This window comes from Chenopodium album, chromosome 17, assembly GCF_948465745.1.
Source record: "Chenopodium album chromosome 17, dcCheAlbu1.1, whole genome shotgun sequence".
Taxonomy (NCBI): Eukaryota; Viridiplantae; Streptophyta; class Magnoliopsida; order Caryophyllales; family Amaranthaceae; genus Chenopodium; species Chenopodium album.
Window position 1 is genome coordinate 38,180,803 of NC_137850.1, and position 26,043 is coordinate 38,206,845.

The 26,043-nt window shown below is 32.5% G+C and overlaps 1 protein-coding gene across 1 annotated transcript; it reads left to right on the forward strand.

Annotated features, from left to right (window-relative positions):
- The first annotated feature begins 258 nt into the window (after positions 1-258).
- On the forward strand, positions 259-24,147 carry LOC145588929 (putative LRR receptor-like serine/threonine-protein kinase At1g05700). The gene is made up of 14 exons (XM_081645515.1): positions 259-518; positions 15,873-16,434; positions 16,975-17,451; positions 17,525-17,556; positions 17,598-17,736; positions 18,245-18,316; positions 18,839-18,910; positions 18,998-19,078; positions 19,738-19,886; positions 20,659-20,876; positions 22,091-22,217; positions 22,947-23,009; positions 23,152-23,344; positions 23,483-24,147. The coding sequence occupies exons 1-14, from the start codon at positions 392-394 to the stop codon at positions 23,916-23,918; spliced, it is 2,748 nt and encodes a 915-aa protein (XP_081501641.1). The 5' UTR covers positions 259-391; the 3' UTR covers positions 23,919-24,147.
- Positions 24,148-26,043: the final 1,896 nt, after the last annotated feature.

Consider the following 26,043-nt stretch of genomic DNA (forward strand, 5'->3'; position numbering starts at 1 on the left):
CCCCAAACGAGAAAAATACAACTGAATTGTAAAATGTGGTTGTAAATCAACAAATATACCGTGTATTATAAGGTAACTCGAAATTGCAAGAAAAGACAGAGATTACCAAATTCTCAGACAAATTAACAAGATAAAATCCTAGGATCGAGTGGTGAATGAAAGTTTAAAGTCAACACATACATACAAGTCTACGGACCATGCTGATAGAGATTATAAGCTTGTTATGTATCATATGCCTATCAACGTATAACACTTGTTTAAGAGTATTGAGTATATATGTAGCTCAATGCGTGCCTGAATATTCATAAGAAATTCTTCAGTCCCAAAAATTGTTATTTAAAAAAGAAAAAAAAAACAAAAAAAAACAACAGTGGGTTTGGCCGTTTGGGTAATGGCCTTTAACACCATCAATATACTTATATCATACTTGTTGATTTACAATCATGGATTAATTTTCTCCTTGGCTGCTGATGATGCTGCAAATTTGACTTCCCTAGCCTTCAAAAGAGATACTGCAGGTATAATTAATCTCCTAATTACTAACTTGCTTATACATTCAATTAGTTACTATGAAGCTTTAATTATTGCAAATACTATCTAAATTTGTACTTCGTATGTTTCAAATTTTTTTTTTTTTTTAGGGGAAATATAACTTCATTAAACACCATACAGCATCTACAATAGGTATTTAAGAAAATTTGAAATACAATCCAACCAAATCAAATAACATTCTTTGGCAAAAATACTATGTTGACGGTGAACCAAATCTAATAATGCAACCCATCTCATATCATGTGTGTTCGCTGGATCATGCAGCCTTGTGTGAGATAGTCTATACATAGTTTTGAAATAAAAAAATAGTATATAACCTGGTGGATCGCATCTAGAAATTTAACAGCGATTGTAAAGTAATATGATGAATCACCAACGAATTGAATCCTTTCAACCAAGCTATAGTTACAAATATCTAATCTCCCAGGAGGAAAGAGAAGAAGACAAGACCCCAAACTCCCATCAAAGGAGAGAAAGAACCCAAACATTGGGTAGAAAACTCTCATAAAGAGAGAGTAGGATTATTATTGACTAAAGCAATAAAACTAAAAAATTAATGACAAATTTAGGGCTTACCACCATCAAAGAGATGATGAGAAGGATTAGGTTTTTGTATGCTTACATATATATTTTAATTCATCTATTCTCTTTTAAATGCTGTTTTCAATGCATGATTTCAATCACTATTATCTTTTATTGCTAATATGGAAAAATTATAAAAATTTGATATCAATAAACCATAAATCGAGACGAATTCAACTAGATCTTACGCACAGGACTATATTTTTTCTTAACTATTAAATAACAAATTAAAGCTAGTTAACCTAAAGTATCTAAATACTGTAAAAGTTCAAATATTGCATTTTAACCTTGGATATGATTCCCAACTAGTAGCATAACATGACATTATTTATTTAGTACTCATTTTGAGCCAATAAAAAAAGTAATAAGCAACACGGCTATGTGTGCAAAGAACTGTTATAGAATAAATAAGTGTTAGACATATGAAATATCGAAAAATATATGTGTGATATATTTTCCGTAGATATCATTTAAGAGAATAATATATTTAGGTTTATTTTATGTTAAGATATTATTTAGTGAATATATCATTAGGATATATGGTATATCGTTTGGGAAGATTGTTTCCTATCTTATTAGCATAGGTATTGTATAAATACTCAACCTATTGATGAATAATAATCAAGCAATTGAGATTGTTCAATTTAAAATATTCTCTCTAATTTAGCATGGTATCAAGAGCAGATTAAATCTTTGGACCGCTCACATAATTCCCCCCCCCCTGCCAGTGGGTTAAAAAGTTAAACCCACCGGTGGGATTCAAAATTTTGCTTCCGCTATGCAATATGAATACTCTTTAATTTTTTTTTATTTTTTTGGGGTTGGTACACTACGTATTATATATGTGTATGTGAATTTTTTTGGGGAGTATGTGAGTGGACTTCCTCCACTATAACACATCTTTGGAGATGAAGAAATTAAATAGCGTTGTGCTTGACGTAATATTTTGTTTTTAAAAAAAAAAGGCTCTTTTGTGTTGTGAGACAAGATATATTCATTGTGTCAGTAGAAGGAAGTACATAGCTATGTGCAAAGAAAGAGGTCTTAAGATAAAAACAATGGTCTATTGATACCCCTATTCTTATCAATTCTACTTACGATTGGTTGAATGATGCTATAAAGTATGGTGACATTTTAACCCAACTTAACAATGAAACTCGTGTTAATCTAAGTGAGTTAACTACCGAAAGTCATTGGACTAATGCCTCTTTTGTTCATGATGTTTTGAAATCTTTTGATCATTTCAGTCATATTTTTTCTTATATACTACTTTTGTTAATTATTATGTGCAATAAAGGAATATTTTATTTTTTACAAATAATACCCCTTTGTTGTACATAATAATTTATGGAAGTAATATATATATATATATATATATATATATATATATATATATATATATATATATATATATATATATATATATATATATATAATTCACAAGCTCACTGATAAACTTCATCCTGTTTTGTATAGCATGAAACGTAAATGGCACACTTATTTTAGTAAATTTCTAATCATTTATAGATCACTCCTATTCTTGATTCCTTATTTGTGATATAAGGATATGCATCATAATTGAAAGCAAGCCATAAAATTATGAATTTTGTAAAAATTAAAACAACCTTATTTATATTTATTTTTTTAAAAAATAAATATGTACATACTCCCTCTGTGTTTTTGTAAGTGTTATAGTTTGACCAAATACGCATGTTGAGACACAATTTTGACCACTAATTTATTTAATTATATGTTAGTAAAATTATAGCGAATTTTATATAATGAAAGTATACATTATGACGAATCCAATAACGTATTATACAATAAGGCCCCATTCACTTCACCTTATTTTTACTGAACTAAAATTATTTTAGCTGAAACAAAATTATATTTGCTGAACTTAAATTATTTTTACTGAACTTAAATTACGTACTTTTACTGAATTTAAATTGATTTTGCTGAAATGAAATTATTTTTACTGATTTTTAAAGTAAAAAATTGACTCGTTAATAGAGATATTTTTTGACACACAAAACGGGGCATTTACGCTATTTTTTTGCCAATTCCGAACTTGATTTGGATTCGTAAAAGGTTAAAATAACCACCAAAACATTACTCGAACAAATTTCGTCAAGAAAATCGAAAAAAATGTTATTTTATTAATTTAAATAAATGATTAAAATGAACCAATCATATCGTGACAAGTGTCATGCTTAAACCCATTTGGTGAATTTTTTAAAAAGTCAATGGCATTTGGTGAATTTTAAAAACCTTGATGGCATTTGGTGAATAATTAAAGTGCTAAATGGCATTTGGTGAAATAATAGCCGAAACTTTAATAGCAAGTTTTTTAACCGAACCCAAAATCGAACCGTACTCCCGATTGACACCCCTAGCGATAATATACAAAATTTCCATAATATATAATGGAGAGATTTAATCATGTTACCGAGTCATTTTTATAATTTTATAGTAAGAATAAAAGAAAATAAATAAATTATAATTCTTCTTTAAGAAAACTGAATTTTGCTGAACTTATTTTTACTTAACTGAAATTATTTTTACCAAACTGAAATTAATTTTACTGAATTGAACTTATTTTTACTGAAGTGAAATTATTTTTACTTAATATTAATTTTTTAAGGTGAAGTGAACAGGGCCTAACATTTGAACCATTATGTGAATAGTAAAAAAAGTCAAACTGTAACACTTAAAAAAAACGGAAGGAGTAATATTATTTCAAACTTACTTTTTTTTTTGTAGAAAATTATTTCAAACTCACTAAATCACTTTTTTCTTATATATTTGACCTTAAAATAACTAATTCAATGTTTAAAACTATTTTTTTTAAAAAAACTTGGATATATGACCCACACAACCCATATACCTATTTGACACACCCGACCCTAACCCACGAACCCAGCTTGACCCACCCACCAACTCCTAATTATGGGTGAGCATGGGTCGGGTACCTGTACCGTTAACACTAACTGTTCGGTAACCGATAACCTATCCATAAACTTAAACGATAAGTTCGGGTACTCGGACTGCCGATAACTTGATTTTCGGATCGATTATCGGTATCCAATAAGATATCCAATAATGACAATTAAACCTAACATTGTACTCCCTTTGTCCCTAATTTATTTTTCGAAAATTCCATGTTTCTCATATTAAGAAACGAAATTTGTTTCTCATGGGGGCATTTTCGTGAATAAATCAACAACTTTTTCATTATTATGAGCTCCACAATTGAATAAAGTTGAATAAAGTTGTTGGTTTATTTATGAAAATGCCACGTGAGAAACAAATTTTGTTTCTCACTATGAGAAACTGTGGCATCCCCATTATTTTCTCCATTTGTCTGTGCACGGTCTCCAAAACGTGTATTAAAATGTATATATCTTTATTTCCATACAAGTAAAAATTATAAAAACATGATATTAATAATAAAAAAAAAAATACAACGAGACAAATCTAACAAGACCACTCATGACTAAATTATCTTTCATATATTAACAGTAAGGAACTTTTGTGTACCACCACAAATTAAAAAATCATAAAAATGGTTTTTAACAGTACAAAAAAAAGAAAAAAAAATGTATTTAAACACCACAAAAAAAACACAAATTGGATATTACCACCACTTAACAGATCTTTGGATGAAATCCGTTAAGTGGGCCCTATAAAGTACACGTGTCATGACTTTGTTGGATGAAAAAAAAAAGAATTTTCTATTAAAAAAAACCCTAAAACTAATACAACCACCATGGGCGGAGGTACGGGAGGGGCCGGTGGAGGTCCGGCCTCCCCGATCCATATTGGCAGCCTAGTTTTTTTAATTGTTGGCACCCATAAGTTTTATGATAAATGTAAATGTTAGCTCAAAATAAAAGAAAAGTTGGGCTGCTTAGTTGGTTTGATGAGGGTATGATAATGTTTTGTTGGCATGATCAATCCTTCATCTATAGTTTTATTTTTGACTTTTTTTACTTTCTATCATTTTAAATGTATATATTTTGATTTTAAGGTTTTTTTTAAAAAAAATAAAATAAAATTATACACATGTGAAAATAATGTGATCTCTTCTACTTCTTCTCAAAGCCATTTCTTTCCTATTTTTCTAACTAACTTTTATTATAATATCATTTTTTTTAGTATTTTTTTTTCTTAAAAAATCTATATACATATAAGATGATCAAGATTTGACATTGGTATTTAAAATTTCTAATAATTGCATTTTTTTCCTAATAGCTTTTAATATTTTTTTTTCTTAAAAAAAATCTATATAAGAATCGGCCCCCCGGTTCCTAAATTCCTGGCTTCGCCCCTGACAACCACCCAACCACCACCACCACCACCAAAACCTGACCACCACCAACAATAAACCACCACCGACACCCACTGACGCGGGTGCATGGAACTTGGTGGAGGAAGTTGAAAACGTGCTACGTGTTGTGACACGTAGTCGAGCTAAACTCCTTGATGGTCACCCCTCGGGTTGACTATCATCAAACTTGAGTAAGTTCTGTTTTCTTAGAATAAAGCTCCAAGGATTCCTTGTGTTAGCCAAGAAAGAAACTTATCAATGTATGATGCATCTACTTCATTCAGCCATATCTCCTTCGTTACAAGGAATTTTGAGGTGATTCAAGTTGGAGGTGAAATTAGTGTTCAAGAGATTTCCAACGACATGTCACATGCCAAATTTGAGCAAGAAACGAAGAAGTTATGAATGTTTGAAGTTGAGTTGTCCAGACAGTCGCAAGGAGCGCCCGCTCCTACCCTTTAGAGCGGCTGCTCCCGAAACCTTGTTTTGAGCGAACAACTTCTTTTCTTTTGTGCTTCTTTTAACTATCTTTTAATCTTGGCCTTTCATTTGTAATCCAAGGGGTGTAAATTAAGAACTTTAGGGTTTATTTATAAAGTCTTTAAATAGGGCTAAGCTTTCTTTTAGGATCAACTTTGCTTAATTTTGAAACCAATGAGATTTTGTCTCTCTACCCATAATCTTTGTGATTATTTGCTTTCTTTGTGATTGCTACTTTGTAATCTTTGTGGCTACACCTTAATCCTATCTTTACTTTGTGTTAGCTTTGATTAAGAACCCCTATTTCATATATCTTGGTGATTATTGAGATAGGTTTATCTTGTTTTGTTGATTTGAAATTGTTGTTACTTGATTCCTCCCCCTTTTTCTTGGTTTTCTTGGTTATTTCATATCACCCACAACCACCAAAAATCTCTTCCTACGCCACTTGTGCAGCCTCCGCCCCCTTATTACCTACGCACATCGGGAACCACCTCCCGCAGCTAGACCGACACCCAGTGTAACCCCAAAAAGGTAGCCCTACCCCAAAACGGTCATGAAATCAGCCACCAACGGTCGAAAAGGGCTGGTTTTAGGGCTAAGTGGTCGGATTTGACCCTAAACCGAGCGATTTTGGCCATTAGTGGCCAACTTTGTGGCCTCTTTCAGTGAAAAGCCGGCCGTTTTGGGTGGGTTGTAGGTGTGTTGGTGAGGCTAGGGGTTGCGAAATAGGGTCGGGGGGAGGTTTTTGGTGTCGACCTAGGGAGGGGTTTCGCCAGAGGTGGGACCGTGGGCTGGTCATGTGGGGGAAAGGGTGTCTATGGTGGTGGTGGTTGGGTGGCTGGGGTTTTAAAAAATTTTAATATATTTTTTTTCTTTTTTTCTATTTTTCTTCTTTTTTTTAGCCAACTATATGAAGGCACGTGGCATTGTAGCCCCACTTAACGGATTTCATCCTAAAATTCGTTAAGTGGCGGTAAAAGAAAATTTTTAAGGTTTTTGGTGGTGTTAAACTAAAAGTTTTTTTTTTTTTTTTTTTTTTTTTTGTATTGTTAAAAACCATTTTTTTTTTTTTTTGTGGTGTTAAAATTTAAAATATTCTAACAATAATCTATGACCAAAGCTTTCAAAGTTTGACCCCAAAAATGACAATGGGGCATAAATAAATGGACAGATGGAGTAGTTATTATGATATCATTCAACACTAATTAACAACAATACCACATGATCTTGACCAAATTATTAATAATATTACTAATCATGCATTCATATTATAGAGTGATTATGAAGTAAAATAAGAGTTTAGATTTTTGATAAATAGATTTAAGTATTAAAAATAACAAAAATTGTTTATGGGATTGGATTGGATTTGATTGGATTGGGTGACCGTTAATTTTTAAATGATAACTAATAACCATACATGATAACAAATTATTGGATCTAGTACTTGAACCGTTATGGTTATCGGATTGGGTACCCCGATTTTCAAGTCACGGATCGAACTTTCGGATAGTTTTGCACAGCCCTATTCCTAACTAGCGAACCCAGCTTGACCCACCCTCCAACCCACAAACCCAGTTCGACCTAAATACGACCTGTCAAACCCACAATAAACCTTGCTTGACCCGCCCATATATGACCCGTCTAACCCACGAACTCAACCCTACTTTCTCTAAACAAGCCCATGATTTGGCTTTTTACCCTACCCAACACAGGTCGTCATGTGTGTGTAATGAAACCTTAACCTGCAACCCACCTAACACTAATTCAGCTCGCACGGCCCACATGGTGGCCAACTGGCCACCTCTACCTGTGTTATTCACTTCTCAAAGGCTGCGATAAAATTTTCAAGCTTTGGAAGGTTATTTGGGTCCTTCAACATCCGAATTAAGGTCAGAACAACGAAAAAAGTATTAAAAATGCCTTATTTTGTGTGTGTCTACAAACCACGATTTTTCTTAGCACACAAAACAAGACATTTTCAATTACTTTTTTTTCTTCAATATTGACCTAAAATTGGATCTCAAAGAGCCAAAGTTACCCCCAAAAACTTTAATCGGCTATTTCACCAAATGCCATAAGCTCTTTAATAATTCACCAAATGCCATTAAGTTTTTCAAAATTCACCAAATGCCACCGAGTTTTAAACAAAAATTCACCGAGTGCCATTAATTACTAACAGCTGTTAACTCCGTCAGTTATTAGAGTTTAATCATGACATATGTCATGATATGATTACTTCATTTTAATTATTTGTTTTAATTAATAAAAATAAAAAATTCCTCGATTTATGTGACAAAAATTGTTCAGGCAATGTTTTTGGGGTTATTTTGATCTTTTATGGGTTCAAATTAAGCTAAGAATTGGCAAAAATAAAATAACGTAAATGGCCTGTTTTGTGTGTCAAAACATATCTCAATTAGCGAGAGTCATTTATGTTATTTTTTGACACACAAAACGGAGCATTTACGTTATTTTGAAATTTTTTTGACCCTTAATGGTTTCAAATTAAGTTCGGAATTAACAAAAAAAAAAACGTAATTTCCCTATTTTGTATGTCAAGAAATATCACGATTAGCGTGGTATTTTTTTAACAATTAAATTGACCGGTTAAGGTTTTAGAGGTCATTTTGATCCTTTAAGGATCTAATTTAAGCTCATATTTTGCAAAAAAATTAACGTAAATGCCCCATTTTGCAATTTTTAAGGTAAAAATATTATGATCTTAACACACAAAACAAGACATTTACAATATTTTTTGCCGATTCCGAGCTTATTTTTGGACACATAAAAGGCCCAAAATGACCGCAAAAAACTTACCTTGACAATTTACACGGTTAAAAAGAACGAAACGCTAATCGAGATATTTCTTGACACACAAAACGAAGCATTTACGTTTTTTTGCCAATTCCAAGCATAATTTAAACCCATAAAAGGGTCAAAATAACCTCCAAAACCTTACCCGATTAATTTTTATAGTAAAAAAATGACTCGATAATCGAGATATTTTTGACACACAAAACGGGGCATTTATGCTATTTTTTTGCCAATTCTGAACTTAATTTGGATTCGTAAAGGGTTAAAATAACCACCAAAACTTTACTCGAACAATTTTCGTCAAGAAAATTGAGAAAAAAATGTTATTTTATTAATTTAAAGAAATGATTAAAATGAACCAATCATATTGTGACAAGTGTCATGCTTAAACCCATTATTAATGGAACTCGGTGAATTTTTTAAAAAGTTAGTGGCATTTGGTGAAATTCAAAAACCTTGATGGCATTTGGTGAATAATTAAAGTGCTAAGTGACATTTGGTGAAATAGTTGAAACTTTAATAGTAAGTTTTACGCATGAAAATCAATGTTTAGGGGTGGTGAAATTAATTTTCTTGTGCTGTTATAGGAGGTTAAATATAATAAACGAAAGAATGGGTGGCTAAATCTAAATCACAAACTATTGGGTGCGGGCACCTGCACCCAAGTGTTTGTGCGCCCGATTTTCGAAGACGACGATGACGATGACGATGATGACGATTCAAACCCTAGATTTGAAGCAACTCCGAGTGCCAGTTTGTGTGGTTGGGCATGGCTCGTAGCAGGGCAGCAGCAGAGGAGGGGTCGTGCTGGGATCGGTGGGTTGGTGGTTGGCTGCGGTGGTGTGAGTTTGGAGGTGGTCGGTGGGTTGGTGATTGGTTGCTGCGAAGTGCGATGGTGTGAGTTTGGGGGTGATGAAGAGTGAGGGAGTGTGTGAGTATACAATTGAGGTTTTGGTGAACCCTCCATTGAAGGGAAGGAGAGAGAAAGTGGCGTGAGGATTGGTGAGGGGGGTTTTGGTGAACCCTCCATTAAAGGGGAGGAGAGAGAAAGTGCTGAAGTGAATGACTAATATGTTTCTGTGATAGCTTATACTTTGTACTTTATTTTTTGTTGTTAAAGAGCACATCAGCCAAGAGGGGAGAGAAGGAAATTAAAATATATTCTATGTTGTTAATTATATTAGCCAACAAATGACGCATATCAGTCATTAAAATGAATATATATATCAGTCAATTGATGATATTAGTTAACATTGGAGATATATCTAACATTAATAAAAACGTATCAGTCAACATAAGAAATATATCATCCAACAAAAGATGCATATCATCCAACAAGATGAGTATATCAGTAAAAAAACAGGTACTTATCATGCCAACAAAAGGAACATATCAGCCAACAAAGGATGCATATTAGCCAATAAAAGGATGAAATCAGCAAACAAAAGTAACATGTAAGCCAACAAAATAAACATTTATCAGCCAACAAAATGAAACATATAAGCCAACAATTAAAATATACATATCAACCAACAAAATAAATATATCAGCCAACTAAAGAAACGTATAAGCTAAATGATGTCTGATATCAGCCAACAAAAGGAAAAAAAAAACATATCAGCCAACAAAAGGAATATTTTAGCCAACTCAATAAACCATATCAGCTGACAAATGAAACATATCAGCCAACACGTAAAATATAACAGTCAAGTCTCCCGCACCAAACAAGTCGTGCGTCCGTCCACACCCAATACCTTCTCAATCTAAATTTAGTGTTTTAAGGTACGATAATTAGAGCTGTCAAAAACCAACCCAAACTGGGGAATCCGAACCGTTCCGAAAAGGAACTGAACCGCTAAAAACCTGTTATTTTATAACCGTAAACTAATCTAACTCGTTTTTTAAAACTTGAAACTGAACCAATCCGAATGTTTCAGAACCATTAATGAATCGTACCTGTTATCAAGTCGAACCGATACAACCCGAAACCGAGAACAACCCAAACCGAGTACTTCCGAACTGGATAGAAACCCGATCCATTGTAAAAAAACCGTTTAAACCCGAAAAGAACCCGATAAACCCAAATCGTTTACAACCCGTAACTGGTTAATTAGCATCTAACCGTTTATATCCCGTACTTAGTTATGACCGAACCGTTTACAACCCGTAACAGGTAATGAACGAACCGTTTATAACCTGTAAGTCCATAACCCGTTATCAAGGAAAATTCAAAGAGATAAACTGTGTTGCCTAAAGCAGTACGGGTTAGCGTGAGGAATGAGAGATGGGGATTTTAGGGTTTGAATTTGGCTTGGTCCGATTTTAATTAGGTTTTAGTGATTTTGGGGAGATTTATGAGAGGCATTGAATTAAAGATAGGTTTAATCAATCCTGGTTGTGAGGGTATTTTGTTGAGGGGTTTGGATTGTGACATGTGTTTTTATTGAGCGACTACTAAAACTTATAACTTAATAGTTTATAATTTATAGTTACATTTTAATTTATAAACTACAAGTAATAATAAAGAAATTATAACTAAGTAACTTGCTTACTGTTATTAGTAACTTGCTTGTTATAACAAAATGTAAATATAAGCATACAACGAACTAATAAAGTGATAATTATTACTATAAGTCTCTAATGTGTTTATGACCCGACCAATTACAAGTTAACAATTTGGTTCGTTCTAATTCATTACTTGATCAATATAACTTGTTTAAGTCTTTATTAATTATTTCTGACATGAACCGATTTTACCCGATTTGTTTTGAGTCAAACTCATATTTAAATCAATCGAGTTATATCCGAATCGATAATGATATGAACCGATTACAACCCAACCCTATAAGGATCCTATTGATTTTAACCCGAAACCCATTTTAAACTACTAAAACCCGTTTTCAAATCGACCGAGCTCACCTCGAACCGATTATGGCCTGAACCGATTACAACCCGACCCGATTAGGATCCGATATGTTTTGACCCAAAACCCGCCTTAAACTGACAAAACCTGTTTTAAAACCAACCGAGTTAAACCCGAACCGATTATTAACCGAACCAGTTACAACCCAACCTGATTAGAATCCGACCTGAAAAAAAACTGTAATAAAAAATACCAAACTGAACCAACCCGTAATTATTTAAAACCGACCCAAACTAACCCAATAATTATTCCCCGTTATAAACCAACCTGTTACAAACTAAAAACTGATTAACCGAACCCAAAATCGAACCGTACACTCGATGTCCCGATTGACACCCCTATCGATAAATCGATAATATACAAAATTTCCATAATAGATAACGGAGAGATGTAATGATGTTACCGAGTTCATAATAGTTTGGTTGATTGCTTGCTATGTGGAAAGTTATTGTTCTCTTGTTTCGGAATTCGCAAAGAAATTAAAATTATGTAGTAGACTTGTAGTACTTCATTCCCTGACAGCTAAGAATATTCCTCATGATAATACTTCATCCGTTTCATATTGTTAGTCCCATATGGAATCAATCACATAAAATAAAAAAAGAAATATATTTGGAATCTAACATTAAATTACAACATAATTCATAATTAGTTTACCTTATTTAACTTTTTTTTAATTTTTATAATTAGGAAAGCACAAGTTAGTATTGCATAATTTAAGGTAAATATTTCCTTATTTAGAGTCATGTCATCAATTCACAACTAATTAATTAAAAAAAATCAAGTTATAAAAGAAATATATTCAATACGGATAGATTTTTTTGAAACGCCCAAAATAGTATATGAGACCAACATTATGAAACGGAGGGAGTATATGTTTTGTAGCTAACAGTAGAATTTCTGGTGTTCTTAGCTTTTGTTTGCATTAAGCGCGATAAATTGTATGATTAAAAAATTGCTATCAATAACAATATACTAAAAGACACACCAACAATGACACATGTCATCTTCTGGTGTGTCTTTAATATATATATATATATATATATATAGTTATATATATTAAAGTAAAACTATTAAAAAATTGATAGAAAATATATGCAAAATATTTACTTCCATGGAAAATAGTCGTACGTAGAATAATATATTTATAAACTTAAATATTTTATTATATCTTTGTATAAATAAACTCCTATATTAGTAATTACTCTTTGATGTATAATGATTATTTATAGTAAAGAAAATTATGAATATATATTTTTCAACTTAACATAGTTGGTGAATTAAAAATTATCATATTTGAAATAAAAAAATGTTCAAAATGGAAGAAAGCAGTATAATTTGTATTCAAAAAAGATATAAAATATTTTAAGTAGCTTAATTTGAGATTAAAAAAAATACTTAAATTGATACTTTGTGACAAAGATTGAAAAACCATGCATGGCATGGGATCTAACCTAGTAATACTATGACTCGTGTCACTTCCTGGTTCGGTTTTTTCTCTCCAAAATCTCTTTTTTTTTACTTCTTATTTTAAAAAATCCTTTTTTTTTTTTACTTTTTATTTTAATTTATACTTTATATATATTCTTTAAATCATTAAATTGTGATTCACTTTCCTAAAAAAAAAAAATATATTGTGAATCATGTATTTTCCATATCTTTTTTTATTTTATATCTATACTTTTGCATCTATATCGTAATATTAAACCATACACTAGGAAGAACTAACAGATTCTATAAATGACTTGTGTCACTTCCTGCAACTGTTTTTTCCTCTAATTGTTTTTTTTTAAAAGATGACATCTACTACTTATTGTAAAATATACTAATAGTATTTTAATAGTTAAATTATCGTGCATGGCACGGGGCCTAATCTAATACTCAACCAAACCAATGATCCAATTTTGTTTGTAAAAAAAAACTAAAAAGTAGGGGTGGGGTGGGGTGGGGTGGGGTGGGGTTGGGGGGGGGGGGGGACATACAAGACAATGATGCAATTAATATGCAACTTTTCAAAAAGAAAGTGGTGCAATTAAAAAAAAGGAAGAATAAGTGTGTAGAACTCTCCATTAGAGGATGTTAGAAAGTTTCTAGAATAGAAAGATTTTAGCAATAGAGAGACTTGGAGGCTTATAAATATGTTATCACAAACTCCTATTCATTTATGCAAACCAACTAACACATTCAAAAACTTTGTCCTCTATTTAAATTGACCTAAGCATTCTTTGAAAACCTTACTAGAGAAACTTATGGACTTAGGGAGTGCAATAAAGTTTTTTAAACGGGTATTACGACTTAAAAAAATAACACTATTATCCGGAAAATAGTAAGCAAAACAAACCATCAAACTACAAATACCACCCTAACCCAAACCCAACCACCAGACCGACCACCTTAACCAACCTAACCTTAACCCACCTAAAATCATCCAACTAACCTAGATCTATCTCATAAACCCACCTAATCCGAACCCACCCACCTTAAACCACCCAACTAACCCATATCTATCACCTAAACCCACCCAAACAAAACCCAAATTTACAACCCTAAATCCACCCAAACAAAACCCAGATCTACCACCCTAATCATACATATTCCGACCAACTACCCACCAAAAACCACCCACCATGACCGCCCATAATCAGACCTTCAATCCAAAAATAAACAAAACAATTTTAAAAAAAATTAAAAACAAGAAAACATATATTTTAAAATCGAATTTTGCTTTGAATGTCACTTCAAATTGGTTTAATATGGCCAAATTCAACCATGAAAACCCTAAATCTAGAGTTTTCATAGGCGAACTTTACCTAAATAACCATAGAGAACACCGCACCTCCACGCCGGCGATAAAAAAGTCCATATCAATACCCCAACCCCATGCCGGTGACAAGAAATCAGTTGAGGAAAGAGAAGAGAGAAAAGTAAGGACAAGAGGAAAGATAAAAGATGTATATTCCAACAATTTAAAGTCAAAATAATTAGCATTAATGTGTCGAAATTTAGTGCACAAATTTTTCATCAATTTATTTTGTATTTAAAAAATTAAGACTAATATATATATATATATATATATATATATATATATATATATATATATATATATATTTCTTTTTTAAAATTATTCTTTTTCATCTAATATGCATATGTTTTTTTTTTATAACAAACCCATCAAAAATTTCAATACGAAATAAATACATGAGATTGCAGTTATCTTACCTTATTATGACTGCATTTCTTTTTGTAAATATAATGCAATATATAATTTTAACTAATCTATCAAAGATATTATAATTTATGTATATGTGATGCAGTTTCTTTTTAAAAAAATCACTGGTGATAAGGAAAATTTTTCCATATACACAACTTCAGTAAAAAAAAAAAAAAAAACTAACTAAAAGTTGTAATCCATATAAAATTTTTGTCAGAACCGTGCGTGGCACGGGATCTAAGCTAGTGTAATTAAAGTTTATCTATTTGAAAATTTGAAAAATACCATCAACTTAGTAACTATCACCTCAAGTTTTTATTTTGTAAATTACCACCTACTTTTTTAAAAAACATAAAAAAAATCTCACACCTCTTTTCTCGAACCCTCCTAAATTACAACGTAATAGGCCTCACTGCCAATTTTCTTCTCTCTTCCTTCTATTTTCACGTTTTTTCTTCCGTCTTCTTCCTATTTAACCAATTTTGCAACTAATTAACCCTAGAATGAACTCTCTAAGTTTAGTTTATAAACCCTAATTTCAATTGAAAAACCCCCCAAATTGATTTTATAAACCCTAATTAAACAAAACTCTCTATAACATGATTTTGCCCTCAACTTTGCATTGTCGTTTGGCTTGAAGAACAATTTTACCCTAAATAACGTCTAATTGATTTTAAAATCAGACAAAAGGTTTCCCTAGGAAGAAGAAGGAAGAACAGAGGTAAGAATCGTTGGAAAAGAGAGGTACGATTGGTAATGGGGCTCACAATAGTAACGTCATTTATGGGGGTTTGTGAAAAGTGCGTGGAAGTTTTTTTTTCCTATTTTTAAGAAAAGTGGGTGGTAACATAAAAAATAAAATACTTAAGCTGGTAATAACTAAAACGTGAATAATAGTTGGTGGTATTTTTCAAATTTTCTCTATTTAACTAAGTTATACATATGCTAACGGGTTTTATTCGAATTTAATTATGAAGGTTTCATCAACATTGGTTGTGGAATGGTGGGAGGTCCACAATACTACAAAGACAATGGCTTATATTATAGTTCAGATATAGGATTCATAAACACTGGAAAAAGCATGGATGTACAAATGGAGTACCAGTTTAGTCATTGGTCAATGTATAATGCGGTTAGGAGTTTTCCAGATGGTAGTAGAAATTGTTACACTTTGAGATCAAGACCTTCACAGGGAAAGAAATCTCATTACTTGATAAGAGCTCTTTTCCAATATGGAAATTACGATGGCCTGAATAGAATCCCGCAGTTTGATTTGTATATTGGAGTTAATCATTGGGTGACAGTACAACCTACCAGTGTTAATAAGAAGTTCTTTTATGAGATTATATATGCCCCCCCAGAAGATCTGATATATGTATGTTTAGTGAACACTGGATCAGGGACACCTTTTATTTCAGGGTTGGAGTTGAGGCCTCTGAACAACTCAATATACAAATCCGCTACAGGGGCACTATGGCTTTCTACACACTTGAGTGCTGGCTTTTTAGTCACTACAGATGCAGATATTCATTATTACAGGTATTTTCTTGAATCATTTCATGCTAAACTATACACATTATGTAGTACTCCGTAATATATGGCAAGATTGGAATTTAGGTAATAAATTATTGGTATGATACAAGTGGCATATGTCCTAAAAACAAGCTAAAATTTTTCTTGTTTAAAATCTAAGTGAGCTACTCCTCCTATTGCCAATTATTTCAAGAATGGAATTTCACTTGGATTATGACAGTTTATAATTAATTCACGGTATCATGGTGCTCTTTACCATAATTATGAAAATTTCCTGTTTCTCATGGGGGCATTTTTTGTGAAAAAATCTACAACTTTTTCATTATTGTGGGCTCCGCTGTTGAATAAAGTTATTGGTTTATTTACGAAAATGTCATATGAGAAACAAAATTTGTTTTTCACCATGAGAAAATGGGGCATCCTCATTAATTATGCATAGCCTTTAATATTACGAAGTTTTGACTGTCCTAGTTTGATAGTCATCTTTTTTTTTTCTTTTTTTTTAATCATTCTAATAACTTATAATCTCTCTCTGTGGAAATTCAGTTTCAAAGATGATCCGTATGATCGCCAATGGGTACCGGTTAAAAAGTCGATAACATCTTGGGACTCTTTGAGCTCTAATGCATCCATGAATTTCTCATTCACGGACGCTTATGAATTGCCACCTTCAATTTTAAAGAAAGCAGCCATACCTAAGCATGGTGGTGGTTCCCTAATGTTTGATTACAATTATACATTAACTGGATCATTCCAAGTTTACTGGCACTTTGCTGAAATTCAAAAGCTGGCAATCAATGATTCAAGAGAATTTACAATATCCATGACTGGAAATTTTGAATCAGGAAAGATTAGCCCTGATTATGGACGACCCATAACTGTTGTTTCTCCGCTTACAAAGTTTAATGAATCTCATCTACATTTTACTATTAGGAAGACTTCAAAGTCTACACTCCCTCCGATTCTCAATGCTCTAGAAATATATGGTGTACCTCCCTACGACGGCGACATACCCAAAGGATGGTACATTTACAATTTATTATTAGTTTATTACGTTGATCTTTTCATAAATAACATACATATGAAAAAACCCTAGTATGATATTTATGTTATCTGATCTCTGCATGTGTTAATCCCTAACCGGATATTTTCTTCTTCTGTTATACCAGTGGATGCTATTCTGAATATGAAGATGAATTACACTTTGCCAAAAGACTGGCAAGGAGATCCTTGTCTTCCTATTGCTCCCTGGGATGGTTTAAATTGCAGCAACAGTGTTGACAATCACCCCCCACGAATAGTTTCTTTGTGAGTCTAAATTTTACTACATTTGTTTCATAATAATTGCAACAATTAGACTTTAGTATTATTTATATGCTTACTTTGAATATACTTTTTACCAATATCTAAAACATAAGTAGGCCTGTAAATGTATTCATTATAGTTACTCTTTTATACGGAGTACTTCTAAATAGTAATATGTAATTACACATATTAAAGGGAAAATTTGTGCATAGACAACACGAGGATGTCCCAGTTTCTCATGGTACATGACATTTTCGTAAATAAACCAACAACTTTATTCAATTGTGGAACCCACAATGATGAAAAAGTTGTTTGTTTATTCACGAAAATGCCATTATGAGAAACAAATTTGTTTCTCACCATGAGAAACAGGGAATTTCCCTAGACGACATATGTGTTAGTAGTCAAAATGTTGCGATTATTATGAAATAGAGAAAATATTGTTTTTGAATCAATATAAATTTGATAGCATAGAAGTTTTCCTTATTAAGTTGACACAAATAAATTACAGGAATTTGGCTCTCAGCGGTTTGACTGGAGATATACCTCATTCATTGTCAGCACTAACATCTTTAGTCTACTTGTGAGTATATACTACCTTTTTCACACTTGAGATTATTAGAAGTAGAAAATAAATACTGCATAATATAAGATTTGATAATTGATATGTTATGTAACGAATTAAACCAAGTTGCATATTTTTTAGAGATCCTTCACTTTCCTCCAATCTCTTGTTGTCAAAACATGATTTCTTTTTGGCTGCCAAATGTTAAGTCAAACTAACTACTAGAATTTTCTACATGGAATTGAGGGAACATTAGCTTGTGATCAGGCCATGTAAGTGTGAATAATATTTGGAACACATTACTTAAGATACTGATGTGATATATAATTCTTGTGCACCATTGATATCCTCGAAAGCTTATTCAGTTATTCTAGTGGTCATTCTTGTGCACCATTGCAACTTTGGGGTATTATTTGAGAGACATAAAATATTCCAAAGTTGCAAGTAAATATTAACGGAGGTAGTATAACTCATTGTTTACTTTCTTAGTACTCATATTCTATGGTAAACTCTTGGTCATTGTGTTTGCGGTTCATTCAGGAATCTTTCACATAATGGCTTGACAGGGGTCATACCTGATTTTCTGGCTGAGTTTCCATCTCTGCGCACAATGTAAGTTCTTGAAAAGTTGAATATCAAATTGAAGTTGCTCTGTGAATGTAAGATATGTAGTTAACCTGTTTACTCCAATTATATCAGAGATTTAACAAGTAACAATCTTGTTGGCCGAGTTCCAAAAGCACTCAGCAAAAAGATAGAGGATGGCTCATTAAATTTGAGGTTAGGTGTATTTCTAAGCTACATGTAAATTTGTAATGTATTAATCTGATCTATAAATCGTAACTCTTGACATACAGTAGTTTGAGAGATTTCTAATATCAATTTAATTTTGGATTTTTTTTGGGTCAAAAACTACATAACCCATAATTTGTGAGAAACTACCTATCAAATGATGCAAGAAACTACCTATTATAAGGTAAAATGTTGTAAAAGACTATTTTTGGCTGGATTTCCATCGTTGACCTAATTTTCAATGTTGACCCACCACAAATCACTCCCAAAGGCCAAAACCACCCGCTTTCATACCCAAAACCAACCCAACCCACTTGAAGTTTTCTCCACCAAGCCGAAACCACCCTCGCACCAACCCTAAAGTAGGCAGTTTAGGAGGTGTTTTGTGGTGAGTCAACGCTGAGAAAATTGGTTAACAGTAGTGGAATTCACACTAGAGGTAATCCTTTACAACATTTTACCTTTTATTAGGTAATTTCTTACAACATTTTTTATATTAGGTAGTTTCTCACAAATATTGGGTTTTATTGGGTATTTTTTTACAAAAAAATCCTTTAATTGTAAAAGCGTGTAGTGCACAAACCCTTGAGGCACAACTTTTCAAAAGTACCTAACTACTGTTCCCCCTTCCAAATCTTCATTTCTAGTTTGGAGGGAAATCCAGGTCTTTGTTCATCGAACTCATGCAAGAAGAAAAATTCAAAGAAGATCGTCGTTATTTTATTAGTTGCAGTATCTCTTATTTTCATCTTCGTTGCTATAGGAGTATTCTACAAATATAAACAAAAGAAACAAGGTATATATCCAATTATTTTTTTATTTTATTTTATTTTTGTACGTACCCTCGATATTGTAACTTTATTGTATTTTGAACTTTATAGAGGATGACGTGTTTCCAACGTAGACATCACATTAACTTGTTGGTTCTTATAGCCTGAGCTTAACACCTATATCCTCAAATTTTGTAGTAGTACAAGCAATTTATATTCACTAGCTAGAACCATACTAAACAACATGACTACGAAGCTTGGACTGTCTTAAATTAAGATTACTAATGCCTATATAAGTTCCGTTCTTTTCCCGTAAAAAAAAATAAAAAATAAAAAAATTTAACAATGAAATACTGATTGTCGGTTGTTTAAAGATGTACCCCCTCTGATCAACCCCATTGGATTTGCCCAATAGTTAAATTGTTACTTTTTTAGGTTTTAACTAAGTAAAATTGATGAGAGATATAAAATTAGTGGGATCAATGTATTGTATGTGAAGGTAAAGTATGGTCATCCCTTACTCCATTTACGGTATGAGTCACACTCAATTGAATATCCTAAAATTGAATATGAGACAATGTTGTAAAGTATTTGGGTGAGGTAAGGTTGTTTATTGAGCCCCGAATCCTTCTTGGGTTCTCAGCTAGTCGTAGTCCACATTAGGTGTTGTGTGGTGACTTGACCTCTAAGGCTCTAATATGTCATGCTATGATAGATTAATCAAAATTACTGAAGTGCGTGTAATCAACTGACAGAATGATGTGTAAGAAATTAACATTGTGCCTTTCCACTAGGTAGGTGTTACAGCTAAAAATGTTGTAAGTTCATCAATACAGTATGAGAGTCGGGCTTTTTCATACTTTGAAGTGCTAAAAATGACCAATAATTTCCAAAAAGTCATTGGCAAAGGAGGATCTGGAATAGTTTATCATGGCTGCTTACAGGATGGTACTCCCGTGGCTGTTAAAATGTTAACCCCGTCCTCAAAACTTAGTTTGAAGTTGTTTCGCACTGAGGTAATATAAGATATTTGGAATTCATTCATTATTATTATTAGTTTTTGTAATTTGTAAAAAATACTTTTGGTTGTGTAATTTGTGGTTGGTGCACCCGGGTGCACCATGCGCATGGTGCACCCAAAAGAACATTTAGTATATTTAAAAGAACATGGGTAAAAAATGAACATGTTTTTATTTTCTTGCAACTGCAAATCCATCACTCTCTTCTCCTGCAATTTCTCACTCCTCTTTCCCTTCCTATCACTCTCTTTCTTGCTGCCAATTTTTACTCTCCTTTACACCATCGTTTTCATTTAAGAATTTCAATGAATTTGGGTAAAAATCATTTCCAAAGTACTCATTTTCTCTCTCCATAACTTTTCTCTCTATCTTTTTCTATTTTTCAAAAAAAATTCAAAATAGCAAAATTGTTCATCTTCAAAGTGAAACCCAAGAAAAAAATTGAACTTATTTCAACAATTCAACCTTCAAACTTAAACAAATGGTGGATTCAAGTAAAATGTAAGTATAAATTTTGTACGTGCAAATTGTTTTTCTTCAATAATTTTAAAGTTAAAGTGTTTAATTTTGTGAATTTGGGGTTTTTTTTTAAAAAAAATTAATTAAAGCTATAAAGTACAAGTTGTTCAAAAAAGAACAATTAGAGGAGAAAGAAGAATAGTAATGAATTGAAGCCAACTGGAAGATAACCAAGCAAGGTTAATTTTTCAAACACTAGCTTGTTCTTTTTCAAACACTAACATGTTCTTTTTATTCCATGTTCTTTAAAATATGCCTAATGTTCTTTTCGGAGGTCATGTTCTTTGTCAAACACAAACATGTTCTTTTAATGAACACTATTATGCATGTTCTTTTTCAAATACTAGCATGTTCTTTTTCAAACACTGGCTTGTTCTTTTTCAAACACTAACATGTTCTTTTTATTCCATGTTCTTTAAAATATGCCTAATGTTCTTTTCGGAGGCCATGTTCTTTGTCAAACACAAACATGTTCTTGTGTTGAACACTATTATGCATGTTCTTTTTCAAATACTAGCATGTTCTTTTTCAAACACTCGTATGTTCTTTTTTTTTTCTCATGTTCTTTAAAATAAGCCTAATGTTCTTTTCGGGTGCACCATGCGCATGGTGCACCCGGGTGCACTATATTATTTTCATTGGTTGTGTCCACTATCCTGTAGTAACATTCAACTTTGGTTTTTGAGTTACAGGCTCAACTCTTAACAAGAGTTCATCACAGAAACCTTGTTTCACTCATAGGTTATTATGAGGAAGGGACAACCATGGCACTCATTTACGAACATGTAATTAATGGTAACCTACAACAACATTTATCAGGTAAATGCTATTAGTTTATTGTTGTATAACTTGTGTTTGGGTTTATAAATTCACAATAATGATGGTTTTACATGTGGTACATCCGCTATGAACTTTTATTTTTTACTTCTTTGTTTGGAAAAAATACACATGCATAGTCGCATAGATACTAATCTGGGATGCTCAGATAACAAAACCATTGACACATTTCTTTCATTGAATAATTGAGTTAAGGTTAGATTTCCAAATTTTAAACAACTATTAAATTATATATTAATTATAAAATATTTTGTAGTAAATTCTCATTAAAGCCCCAAGAGTAATAGTAAGATGTTGGGATAATGTGACAATAATACGGGGAGGAGGGAAACATGGCGATCGAATCGATTCGACCGATCAAGAACAGAGCTAGGCTAAGTCCTACCACTATTATTGCTTAAGCGCATTCATCCACAACAGAATCGACTCACTAAACAAAAGTCGAATAAAGTCCGTACGCGAAGCCCTACCCCTATGCTTGAATGAACTCCTGAAACATCCACTTCAATTGATTCTACTTCATCCCCCCCCGGGCACCCCTTTCTCTCCTTACCAGCCTGGACAAGACGGATGGGATGAAGGATAGCGGACAAAGCAAGCCAGCCAACAAAGATTGATCCAGTTGCTGCTAGTTATTTTAATTACTTTAATTTCTAGTTTGCATGTAGTGAGTATATTTTCAATGGATTAATTAATTCTATTTACATGCAGAGAAAAATGGCAAGGTCTTATCCTGGAAACAGAGACTACAAATTGCTATAGATGCTGCACAAGGTCTGTCATGTGGCCAATTGTTTATAATTTGTTTACTTTTAATTTGTAATGTCTCAATTCAATGAGATCTATTCAAATTATCCTTATAATGTACTTCAAAACACTACACACAATATGATGTTGAACGTAAATTTTATTGTAGGATTGGAGTATTTGCACAATGGTTGTAAACCTCCTATAGTCCACAGAGACATGAAAACTTCTAATATTCTCTTAGACGAAAATTTGAACGCCAAGATTTCAGATTTTGGCATATCTCGGACGTTTTCTACTGAGAATACTGAGAGTGGTTTGTCTACTGATGTAGTAGGCACACATGGTTACGTTGATCCAGAGTAAGTTCTAATAGTTCCTCAGTTCCAAATTTCAACAAGTACTCATGGTTGACTTGTTAGTTTAAGAGTAGGGATATAAGATAGATCTTTGTTTTAATTTATTTATTTATCTATTTTTACATTAAATTTGTTTTGCAGATATTATAGTACAAGAAGGCCAAATAAGAAGAGCGATGTGTTTAGTTTTGGGGTTGTTTTATTGGAGCTCATCACAGGCAAACCTTCAATAATAAAATATAGTGCCCAACCTATTCACATAATAGCTTGGACTGTTCCTAAGCTTGAGAGTGGAGATATTCATGAAATTGTCGATAAGAAATTGGAAGGACATTTCACTACAAACTCTGCATGGAAAGCCTTAGAGATCGCTATGATGTGTGTACCATCTACTGCAATTCAAAGGCCAACCATGAACCAAGTGTTGGTTGATCTGAATGATTGTTTAGCCATCGAAATATCCCAAGGAAGAACTAGAGAGATAGATAACCATGGACATGGCTACCCTAGTATTGACACCGACCTTGACAATGCCATTGCTGATACATCTATTGAAATGGGTCCAACTGCAAGGTAATTACCAAAAATGACGCTGGAATATCACTTTGCTCTTTAGAATGGAATAGTTATTCTTGTATTGAAACATACTATCATTATCCTTGTACAGTTGTACTACTATATACTCGTATATTTTTGTAGTACTATGTTTCATCTTCTCATCCTCGTTGAATCTCAACCCTATGTATTATTTTTGTACCGTTTGTCTATATTTTTTTAATGAAATCTCTTTATTTTCTTGTCAAAAATATACTTCCTTTGTTCTATTAATATTGTAACAATGGACTTTTTACACTTTTATTATTCTTGTTTGACCATATAATATGATTTATACGTTAAGCAAAATATAGTCATGTGTGATCTTATTGGATTCATCTCATAAAATACTTTCACACTATCAACTTTTTATAATTTTTACTCTTACACAATTATAAATAATTAGCATATAAAATGTGCTTTAGGATACGTAATTTCATCCTTGTTGCAATATTAATAGAACAAAAGAAGTATGAGTTTCCATTAATATGACATCTCAGTTTTTTTTAAAAAAAACTTAGGGTGTTGCATGTTTTTTTTTCTTTAATATAAATTTACTACTCGTAGTGGATAGGTAAATGGAATATTGAGAATTTTGAGACAAGTTAGGCCAATTATCCAAGGCTGTAACTCAACAACTAGACAAAATATGTAGAAATTTCTGACTGTCCGTTAAAATCATCGGTAAAATTATCGCTCTTAACCACCCTCTTGTCTAGTATAGCAGATGGCTTAGGCAACACTAGCTGTTTCTTGCAGACCTTGAAACCATGGCATCATTTTTCTCCCTCATCAATTAACACAACATACTTTGAGTTAAGATCAAATTTGGGCCCTTAATTCTACAAAATTTCACCGTTTGGTACTGAATTTTTTTTTCTTCACCGTTTGGGTACTCAAACCCATTTTCCGGCAAAAAAATTAAATCAGCCCAAACAATTGAGTACCTTGGGTTAAGATGTGGGGCCCACCCAAAATTGTTTCTTCTTCCTCCTCTTTTCTGCACTACTAGAAATCGGGGTTTTAGTATCAGAAAATATTTCTGATACTGTAAAAGTCAAATAGTATCGGGTAATTTTTTTCTGACACTACTTTCTAGTTGTTTATACAAACTAAGTATTAGACTTAACTATAGTGCCGAAAATTTTATTATCCGATACAAATGAAATATTAGTATCAGATACATTCCGATACTAATAATCCTATTACTATCGAGTATAATTTTGTTACAAATAGACACTTTTTGTAGCATATCTTTCTGATACTAAAGCCAATTAGCACATTTCAGATTTGGCGGTACAATAAAATTTCAGGATTAGCAACTTGGCGGTACATTAAAATTTTAGGGAAGTTCAATTTTTTTTTATTCCCATTATGTTTGTTTTTTTTTTTTTTTTGAAAACCCATTATGTTTGTTTTTTTAGTAATAATAATAATATCGTTCACTCTCCTCTGTTCTCTCTCCTCTCAAACTCTCCTCAAACATGAAGGCAAGCACCGCCGCAGCCACAACTTCATCTACAACCATCGCCACTCACAAATTTTATCTCTCCTTTTCTTTTCGTTCTCTCTCCTCTAGCCGCCGTTTACCCTATCAATCATTTTCTAGGGTTTATTGCCATTGTTATACCTTTATATCTCAGTTCTAATCACCTTTCTCTGTTAATTCGATCAATCTACCATGTTTATTGTTGTCTTAATGGCGAAGAAATTGTTCCGTTCTTTGGCTTCGTTGGTGTCGCCTCTTATCTCGTTTTTGCTTTGATTTTTTGGGTTTTGGTTTTTTTTCTTGGGTATGAGTTTCTTCAAGTACCCATCTTTTAATGTTAATTATATTTGCAAATTTTAGATCTTTGTTCACTACTACAAAAATAGGCTAGGAGACCGGGCAAAATTGGCCTAAGAAACCGGAAAAGTCATGGTCCCTAGGTAATAGGTCTCTTAGCCTAAGAGACTGCAATATATTTCCGGTTTCTTAGATGAGTCAAAGGAACCTGTTACTACATACAACCGGTTTCCTATGTTGATCCATAAACTGCTTCATATTAGTGATAAGGAACTGTATATTTTAGGTAACCGGTTTCTTAGTTATTGTTAAGGCACCGTAT

What these genes read in the sequence shown, in the direction of transcription:
- LOC145588929 (XM_081645515.1), top strand. Translation starts at nt 392, where the DNA reads ATGGCCTTTAACACCATCAATATACTTATATCATACTTGTTGATTTAC. An exon ending in ATATAAACAAAAGAAACAAG is followed by an intron (nt 19,887 to 20,658) that starts GTATATATCCAA and finishes TCCACTAGGTAG; the next exon opens with GTGTTACAGCTAAAAATGTT. An exon ending in TGCTATAGATGCTGCACAAG is followed by an intron (nt 23,010 to 23,151) that starts GTCTGTCATGTG and finishes ATTTTATTGTAG; the next exon opens with GATTGGAGTATTTGCACAAT.